Source organism: Volvox carteri (assembly GCF_000143455.1).
Source record: "Volvox carteri f. nagariensis unplaced genomic scaffold VOLCAscaffold_47, whole genome shotgun sequence".
Taxonomy (NCBI): domain Eukaryota; kingdom Viridiplantae; phylum Chlorophyta; class Chlorophyceae; order Chlamydomonadales; family Volvocaceae; genus Volvox; species Volvox carteri.
Window position 1 is genome coordinate 148,966 of NW_003307590.1, and position 9,976 is coordinate 158,941.

General features: G+C 56.3%; 1 protein-coding gene across 1 annotated transcript; it reads right to left on the reverse strand.

Annotated features, from left to right (window-relative positions):
• Window positions 1-282: 282 nt before the first annotated feature.
• On the reverse strand, window positions 283-4,930 carry VOLCADRAFT_106593 (uncharacterized protein; the record flags this gene model as incomplete). The annotated part of the gene is made up of 9 exons (XM_002954932.1): window positions 283-363; window positions 1,167-2,043; window positions 2,284-2,729; window positions 3,328-3,369; window positions 3,657-3,739; window positions 4,037-4,161; window positions 4,431-4,518; window positions 4,788-4,866; window positions 4,898-4,930. 9 exons carry the CDS (start codon window positions 4,928-4,930, stop codon window positions 283-285), a joined length of 1,854 nt encoding a protein of 617 aa, XP_002954978.1.
• Window positions 4,931-9,976: the final 5,046 nt, after the last annotated feature.

The following is a 9,976-nucleotide window of genomic DNA, read 5'->3' on the forward strand; positions in this document are numbered from 1 at the left end:
TAACCGACTTGTGCTGTGTGCTCCCGACCCTTGCGCTGTGTTTCGGCTTCGGCCCCCGGCTCTCGCGGCCCACAGTGTAATCTAAGTCATACATATGCAAGCCGACGGAAGGCGCCATCTATCATATGAAAGTGTACGCCACAGTCGCACAGTCACATGTAGACGTCGCACAGTCACACATGTTGCGGTCGTGAATGCGGTAGTATATTGGTGCCCGTGTTGCACCGCTGGTGGTGTCTGCAGCACTCGCTAGAGCAAAATACTATCGGGCCAAAGAGCCCGTCAGGCCAGCACGGACTCCAGCAGGACCCTCCGGGCGGCGGTGTTGAGAGCGGCACGACCGTCCAGGAGCAGTTGAAACACCTGCGAGCACACCGCCAGCCGGACCAAGAGGACGGGCGATCGCCCTGTCGCGACAAGCAGCAGCAAAGTCTGGCGAGATGCCGGGGAGCCCACCTGGTTCCATGGATTCACATTCTTACTGAGGCTCGTCCCCAGGTAGCCAAATTAGGAAAGGTTCTCATTCAATGGATTCTTGGAAAGAAGTCAGTCAGTCAGGAAAAGCACACTCCATGGTCGTGGGGATCAGCTATGGTCAGCTAAGGAACCGCAGGAGTGATACCGTATGAAGAGAACAGCACACAGCGAACCAGCCAACACACACAGCGAGGCGGTCTTCAACTGGTGCGGGGAACAGAGGCACGTGCTGAAGACGGGGAATGGAAGAAAGGAAGAAATCGAGGCAAAGCCGACTCCAAGATTCGAAGGGTCCGAATTGCCAGAAGAGAGGGCGGATGGTTGAAGCTCGGTGTACGATGTACGGTGTACGGGAAAGTCGGGTGCGTGAGAACACCAAGGCAGGCGAAGGTGGTTCAGCCCCCGGGCGGGAAACCTCTCAGGTAAGGAGCAACATCAAGGGGCATACACACATCCGGTAATCCGGCTGGATATGTCATTTTCCTTCTTTATGGGTCATTGTTGATAACAGCTTTGACTCTCGTACCAAGGAAACGACAGACGATGCACTACGAGACAATACATATTACATAGCCAGGCGAAAAAAACAGTTTAGCAATGCAGGAAAACACAACCGGTGACAAACACAGGGCAGGCCGCCCAACACGTTCACACCGCATCCAAGCCCAGAGCTCACTCAACCCACCGACCTCATCCGGATCGTCTACAGTGCCGTACAGTCGCGCAAAGAAGCCCTTGGGTACGAACGCGCCGGCGTCGCCGCCGCCGTCATTCAGGGCGGCGAGGTCAGCTGCAGCATCTGTGCCGCCACTTTTTCTCCGCAAGTTGTTCCCACCATCACCTCCGCTGCTCGCGCGCGCAGCAGGAGCCTCCCCCGCCACACGTCCCCTGCAGTCTTCCGCTTCCTGCCCCATGCCGCTGCCGTACCGGCGCCGCTTGGCCGGCCGGTCCTCCGAAACCCCGTCCGCACGGCTGCCGCCCGCCGGGAAGGTGCCGCCGCCGCCGCCGCCGCCATCAACCCCTCCGCCACCGCCGCTATCGCCTTCGACGACTCCACCACAGCAGCCGACAGCCCCCACCTTACTTATATCCACAGTAACCATAGCACTAGCAATAGTTGCAGTAGCAGCGGAAGCTTTCCCACAGCACGCGGCAGTACGCCCGACATCTCCGCGTTCAGTGACCTCTTCCGTGTCCGTGATTCCGTGTCCGTTCGCAGCAGTCACTGTCGTACCCGTCGCTGTGTCTGGCGCCGCCACTGCCGCTACCGCTGGGCCAGCGGTTGCGTCCACCGCCGGTGCTGCCGCCGCTGGGTCCGATGCCGTACCCATCTGGTCAAACGCGCGCGTCAGCAGGCACGCCACCGCCGCGACACGGCAGCAACAAGTCAACAGCTCCGAAACAAGGTATGGTGCTGTGCGGCACATATCGTCCAACGCGGCCGCCAACAGTTCCGGTGTCAGAGCCGCCAGGGCGGAAGCTACGGGGTTGCCGAGGAGCCCGAGCGACGCAGCCTCGCCGGGGGCTAGCCGCAGCAGCAGCCCGGTTGCGTACGGCAGTAGCGGCCTTGGAGCTGCTGTTGCCACCGCCGCCGCCGTCGCCGTCGTCGCCGTCGTCGTTTCGGGTACTGCAGCCGTCGACGGCGCCGCCGCCGCACCATCAGCACGAGCTGCCGCCGGTGCCGTTTTTCGTCGTACGGCATTGGACAACAGCTCGACGGCAGCTGCTGCCGTCATGGATTCAGCCACGTCGCTGGGCAGCCCTTCCGCCGGCGGCCCCGCTGGCACATGCGCTGGCGCCACGCACGCCAGGAGTCCCTCCGCTATGTCCTCAATGGCAGCTCGCGCGAGCTGCCGCAGTGCGAAAAGGTTTCGGAGCCCGGGTCCAGGACCTACTGCTAAAGATGAGGATGCGGAAAGCACAGCAGGCCTCGCCGACGAGAGGCCCATGACCAGCGGATCCGCCGCCGCTGCCGGCCCCGCTGCCTTTGGTACTTTTGGTGACGGTGGCACGGGTGAAGTTGCATCCGTCGCGGCTGCCGCTGTCGCTGCGTCCAGGGCCGAGGTCGCCGCCGAGGGTGGTGTGACGGAAGGACGGTACGGCACAGTGACGCGAGGGGAATTCTCGGCGCTGAGCATCGCTGCAGCTAGCGCAGCGGGCGGCAGCGGCGGCGGTGGGGCCGTTAGGAGCTGCGTCAGAGCGGACCGCCACCAGTAATTGACAGCGATTGTGGTTTCGGGGCCGCTATCTACCTGGTAACAAGGAGAACAAGGAGGAGGAGGAAGAGGAGGAGGCAGGAGAAACATTAAGAGTGGGGGCTCGGATTTTGGGGTCGCGTCAGGCACCTCACGGTACGCGTCTTATGACGTGGTTTTGCGAGCGCCACCTCGCATGTTGCATAAATGCTCTCTGAATGCTCTCTCTATGTCTCTCTGCTGTCGCACCTTGAAAATAATTCCTAAATAAGACTGTACCCGCCTGCGGATCCTACTAGGAGGTTTCCTTATTTGGAAATATGGGGTACCTAACGGGTCGGGGCTTGGGTGGGCATTGTTTTCCGGTGCCTGGTTATGCCAGCCTACCGTAGGAAACCATCTGCGGCCGAGAGCCCCCCACACACATCCGCATGGTATAAAGTGCGCACAGTGTTTTACTATCACCTGTTTTACCTCCCGCTGTACATCATCGTCGCGCACGACCGCCCAGCAAACCCCATGTGTCGGAGGCCTGAGCTCTTGGGGGCCTTTGCGATCTCCAGCCCCACCCCCGATCCTGAGCCCGGGAGGTCATCCTCGCTCCCACTCCCACACCCTCCCACACCCTCCCACACCCTCCCACACTCATCCCCACCTGGTGCCACCAGCCCTCTGGAATGAACAGCGCATCACCTGCCTGCATGTATGCATGCATGCGCGAATGCGAGCAGCGCTGTTTCGGTGTGTACTAGTTTTGTGTGTGTGTGTTGCCCTAGGCAGCCTAAGCAACTTGCGTACATACGTACATATGTACATACATATCGCTTCAGATGTAAGCGAGGTCCCCTTCTCCTTCGAACATTCACCCAGCCTTCCGGCGCCATCGCCCACATCATGCCTGCGCCATGCCTAACGCTCAACCGCCTCAGCTAACTGTAAACTGTCAGCAAACGCTAACGGCCAACGGCCAACGTCCTTACGCACCTGAAGTTCGACCGCCGCAGCCGCGTCTAGCGCCGCGAGGTAGGCCGGGTGTTGTGCGGGGGGCTGTGTGTCCGAAAAGGGCACTTGCGAGTGGTTGGGGGCGTCACCTGGCTCATGGCAGCGGGGTGGATAAGGCCCCTAGGTTAACATGTTTCGTCCCAAGTGTAACGCCAAATCTTTTTCGATGTATCCGTACATCCAATAACCAAAGTTTAACTAACCATGACGTACATCTAATGGACTGCATGGGTGTGACACCTTACCTTGCGTTGCGTTACTCACCAAAGAGAGGCGTGCTTGTCAATCTCACAGCCAACCAACCAACCACGCAACCAACCAACCAACTAACCAACTCCCCAGCCCGCACTCGCCCAGCTCACCTGTGAGGGTCATGGGGTACAGGCAGTGCGTGAGGTACGGCGGTACGACAGTCACCACCTTGCGCCCCGAAACCACTACCAGCAGATTGTGGTGCGGGTCGTAGTGAAGGCTGGAGCGTACGGCCCTGTGCGACAAAGTGTCGTACACCAGGTAAGTAAGGTAATTAATTTAGCTGCCGTGAATCTCATCCATTCAGTACGGCAAAAGAACACGGGGCAAGGAATGCCGCATCTGGAAGGACAGGACGTTGGAGTACGACAAGCAAAGGAGACGTCGGCGCGGTAACAGGATTTTGCCATACAAGCCGTAAAATCTATATATATAATTTTTTTGCAGCTACACTTACAACCCAACCGTGCCATACCGAGTCGCCAGTTCGAACCGCTAACCTACCCGCCGCACATCCACAGGTTGGCGGCTGTAATGTCTTTGCCATGCAGGCAGCCAGGCGTGGGCACATCGGCCTGAAGGCGTGCGAGGCCTGCAAGACACGAGGGTGTGTGTGTGTGTGTGTGTGTGTGTGTGTTGGAAAGCTGCAGACAGGAAGGTCGGTAGTTATGGGGGCAATCAGAGTTAGGAGAGGACCTCCCGACCGGTTGGTGGTTGGTGGTTCGCGGTTGGTGGGCTGCAGAAGATGTTGGGCTCCGTCGAGCTTTCCAACCCAGAATTCACTTTACGTTAAAAATGGGCCGAGCTCCGAAACCCCCATCCACTGCGACACCTTGGCAGCCGGCCCAACCCCAGCAGCACCGTCAAGGGACCGGCAAAGCTCCAGAATATGATGTCCGAAGGTGGCCACACCGAATTCCCTAGGCGCTGCCGTACGGCACTGTACGACAACGGCAAGCACCTCCTCTCACCTTCAGCAAGCGGTTGCTGGGCAAGGTATACATGGATGCGGCGGCGTGCGCTCTCATCAGCTGCCCCATCGCCAGTCGCGTCCTCGTCGCGCAAGCTGCTGCTGCTACTGCTAGGACTGCTACTGCTATTGCTGGCGTCACTGCTCATACCATCGCCATTCCCGCTGCTGCTGCTGCTGCTGCTGCTGCTGCTGCCGCCAAGGCCACCGGTACTGTTGCTGCCGTCGCTAAGTCTGCCGTTGTCACGCTGTTCCGCGTCCGCCTCGTCACATGCGCCTGCCTCGCAACCAGGACCGGCGGCGGCGGCTGCCCCTTCCAGCGGCAGGGGTGCTGCTAGGGGTGCTGGCGGCGGTGGGGCCTGGGTTGACAGAGGATGCGGGGGCTGCGGCATGGACTCTAACACATCGAGCATCTGTCCAAAGCTCGTGGTAGCGGGCTGGTGTCGGGATATGTCTCCGAAGAAGACGCAGGAGCTTGACGTCATTACCTGTATACGGCAGCAGATTTGTACGAGTAATTGGTTGTGATACAAGAAAGAGCTCGGCAGCGGTATTGAACGGCTGGGTAACTAGGACGAGGGGAAGCGAGCCACAGCACGCTCCGAGATGCATGCCCTTTGACAGGCGCACACGCCTAAGCTAAGACAATTACACTTCTCTGGTCTAGCTGTGATGGATACATGTCGAGGGGTATCTTTGGTTGGTGTCCAGGAAGGCAAAAGAAGACAAGAGTAGTTTGCTATCAATCAACAAATAAAACTGCCGGAATTTTAACACTAGATCCCCATGAAGGTACGCTTTCTGGAGAATTCACGATTGGGAGGCACCCGCACGTAAATTTTCCACTGGCAGCAGCCAGGGGGCTGCTGGCTGTTGTACGAGTGCGTAGTGCCAAAGCCAGGGTTGAGGCGCCTGTAGAACAAACCTGCACTTCAGCATTTCCTGCTAGCTGCTTCAGGTGGGTAAAGCCTTTAGGTCCCTTCCAGAGCGTTAAAGCAGGCCATCCCGACATCAGACCAGGAAAGTGGAGGGGCTCGCTGCTCGCCTCCGCCCATCGAAGTAACTCCGTTGCAATATCCGAACTGGAAGAAATATTAGGGATGCTGCAGACATATCGGCATGTTTGGTAAGTCCCAGTAGCAGTGGCTGTCGACCGCGGTAACGAAGAGCGTGCTTCCATTCGGGACATACGGCATAAGATACTGTCATGCATTATGCATAGTGTAAGGGATTTGTGTTCGTTACCGAGTACGTATGGTTTGTCTTTGATCGGTACGACTCTGTGTCGTGCAAGGCTTTGCCAGACTATTTAAGGCATTCCTACACCATTATTTGTAAGCTTAGTATTCTTCTCTTCCTTGTCTCTCAGTCAGCGATTGATGTCGGGCTCTGCAGATCGGGCAGGTTAGGAACTAATGCTTCCTCCAGTCGCCAACTGGAGCCAGTTCCTTTCATATGGTATCGAGACCAGGTTCAATCCTGCCTCGGTCCGTATTGGAGCTGTTTTCCCATCGTCACTGCTTTTGCACTTCGCGCCACCGCACGATCGTTTGTTTGCCGGCCCGTGTTGCCGGTCGTTCACCCGCATCTCGTAACTACCGGGTTCATCGCTCTTCGGTACTGACATTCAGCTTTGTACGCTACTGTTGTGTGCAAGTCGGCTCAAGTCGCTCCACTCCGAGTGTAACAGTTGGTGTCACAACTTGAAATCGGAGCTCTTTCCTTTTCAGTTGGATCAGAACGCCTTACCGTCGTTCGACAGTCGGCCAAGTTTGGACACCTTGCGCTGGACTGCAGTTTCACGTTCGTTTCGGGCTCAAGAATGGGCCATATCCGTTTGCTTCTATCGTTTGCGGAAGCTGACAACCCGCCGTCTACCTCGTTCGTTCAACGTTAATCGCCGTGCCCTGGTCGCCAGTATGCCTGCCCGTCGTGTAGGTTGTATGCGTGCTCGTGTTGCAGCAGCCTCCACGGCAGGAGTGCACCGGGTTGACAGCGACTGGATGCTTGCGTACCCCACGTTTCACGAGTTCAATCGTTTTCGTAATCTTCGTCGTCGATCCAACGTCACGCTAAAGGCCATCACATCTCATCATGCCATGGAGCTCGATGTTGGCCCTTGTGTCGGTGTGCCCCTGTGTTTTGGCTCAAGTCGACCGGGGCGCCCAGCCGAGTGCTCAAAAGAGACCTACCATCACCTTCACGAGATTCTCCGTTCTTACTTTCCTTCGAGTTCTCATGTGTGCTTATGTGTGCAGTAGATGCAATCATTCCGGAGCTCACACAGTCATGCGTTTCATTTGAGCCAAGCTATGTTGTCTTTGGGTTTTCCTTAGCTGGAACACCTTGCCTTATGTGGTTAGCTGTCTGAGTCCCATATGTAGTCATGCCATGGCATTGTATGGGGGTGCAGTTGCCTGAGCATGCCCACTGTTGTGATGAAAGCAGTGAGTTGCAGTATGCAAGGGAACCTTGTGCTTGCGTCTGTAATGGCAACGAGGACGTTGCAGTTTGAAAGACCGGGGAAATGTAAGGGATTTGTGTTCGTTACCGAGTACGTATGGTTTGTCTTTGATCGGTACGACTCTGTGTCGTGCAAGGCTTTGCCAGACTATTTAAGGCATTCCTACACCATTATTTGTAAGCTTAGTATTCTTCTCTTCCTTGTCTCTCAGTCAGCGATTGATGTCGGGCTCTGCAGATCGGGCAGGTTAGGAACTAATGCTTCCTCCAGTCGCCAACTGGAGCCAGTTCCTTTCACATAGCTAACAGCGCATATGCATTCCTGAAACGGAAGTTTCCAATTCCGACACGTTGGATCTCGGCTCCATTACGTTTGGGAGGCATTTTAATCAATTAGTGCTAAACTTGTAATGTTTCTGGCATTTCTATGGTAATCCGTCTTAAGGAGAACATTTCGCTAAAACTGAAAGTGATTTAAGCAAGAGTGCTCATCCACTTGCCTAACGTCTACGTGTGAGTTCGTGCAAGGGCGAAGTTTTTATTGACACCGGTTCCTATGTGGGCGTGTTCATAAACAAGCTGAGAATCGCAACGGCACAAATCTGTCTGGAAACACTCGGTGGGTTATAAACAACGACGGAGATCGTGCAGTGACGTTGTCTCGGTGCGCAATACCCTGCAACGCTCGGCCACCCAGGGTGTTTGGAACCACTTACCGGTACGCTACAAGTACACCCTTCATATGCCTAGCCTGAAGCTTGGTTACCCACGATACCAGCACATTTCTCTAGAATCTGATGGAGAGCCTTAAGACGTGTTATTAACATGCGCACGGCAACCTTGTTGCCAAGTCCTAGTGAAAGAGCGACACGCAATGGGAGGAGTACATAGACCCCATGCACGCACTCAGAGCATAAGCGCGCCCTGCGGCCTATATCCCCTTCTTTCCTTTCGTCATGTATCATCACCTCTCCTCTCATCACCTGCTCTGTCATGTACACACAAACACGCAGTAACACGCAAAGCGATATTCTCTGCCAATACCCACGCACAGATTCGCAAACACACCATGAGACCCAACTAGCCGAGGAGCGGTGACCCACGGAGCCGTATGTATGGCAAATTCGCTTGTCTACTTTGACACCGAATCATGCAACGCGGACATCAACCTCCGAAGAGCCCTTCATCCCGATGATGTGAAGAAGTTTTATAACGAATGTGGGAGTCACGAAACACGTATGGCAACCCTGAGTTGTGTGTTGTGCGCAAAACACGCACAACATAACCCAACCTACCGTGCCTGAGACACCCTTGAGCATGTTGGCTCCACGCGCTGCCGCCAAACTCTCAGCACCCGGCACCCGGACCAGCACCCAAGGCCCTCATTTTTAATTCAGGTTTCTATGTGGCGACACGCCCAAGCCCAACAGCTCTGCAGCCCAACTCCCAGCTTGAGCCATTCAGTCGTCTTTCCTGCAAATCCGAAGCTTCGCAGGATCTTTACGGGGCCCCTTCCGCGCCCTTACCTAGCTGGATAGCTGGTTGGTCATTTGATTGGCTGAGCCAGGCCCAACCGGCTAGCGCATATGCGGTGCGCTCAGGACTCCCTCCCTCCCGCCAGCCCACCCGCCCGCACCGCCTCGTGGTGCTTAAGGAACACAAGCCGATACTAAGTGCCCCCGATGGGCATTACGGACGTGTTGGGAGTTGGATGTAGTTAAGTTGCACCTGCGTTTGGATGTCTCCTGCTGCTACCGTTATTATCTCGCTCGCATCATGTTACGTTCCGTCACCTTGCGTGCTATTGCGATTTCTTCCACCAGGTCAGTCGCGGCCGGTCAGGTGGTCGCTGCAGGGCCAGTCGGCCCAGGGGCACGCACCTGCCCGCCCACACCAGCCTCAGGGAGGAAAAGACGCAACATACATACATGCAGACGTGCACATACAACCGCACACGTGCAAAAATACTTTCATACGTTCATATTCAAGAGCAAAGTAATAAAGGCCCAGCAAGTTCAGGTGCAAGGCCTACACGGCACACATCCAACCCCACCTTATTCCGCCGCCGTCAATCCGTCATCAATCCGTTCCCCAGCGGGTTCAATGCCGTGGTTCATGTTTCCTTTGCAGCATTTTGCCCTTTTCGCACCGCGCGGTAGTCAATCATACAGTTGAGTTAGTCAGTCAGTGCATCAAACGGTCTTGATCTGTTCAAGGTATGTAGACAGGGCCGAATCCCCGGCCCCCGTCCCGTCATTATCCCAGCCCCAATAATCTCCTCCATGCACCTTCTTCCCCACTGCATCACCTACCAGCACATAACAGCAGACCACACGACAGCAGACCACGTGACATACGCTTACCAAGCGGCAACAAGCCAGCCAAGCCGGCCATCACGGTCCTTATCCTTTGAACTCAGTAAGTCCCAGGGCGGAGCAAGGACTCGGGTTAAAACCCTCTCTTGACACCGCCCCACCTACGCCGGAGGTAGACCGCGCACATACCTGCTGCTGCTGCTGCACCCCGGAGCGACGCGGCGCACCGGGGCTGGCCCCTCCTGCCATCCTCCGGACAAGGCTGCAAACACGCAAGTACTATAAAACATCTGTACTTAAAA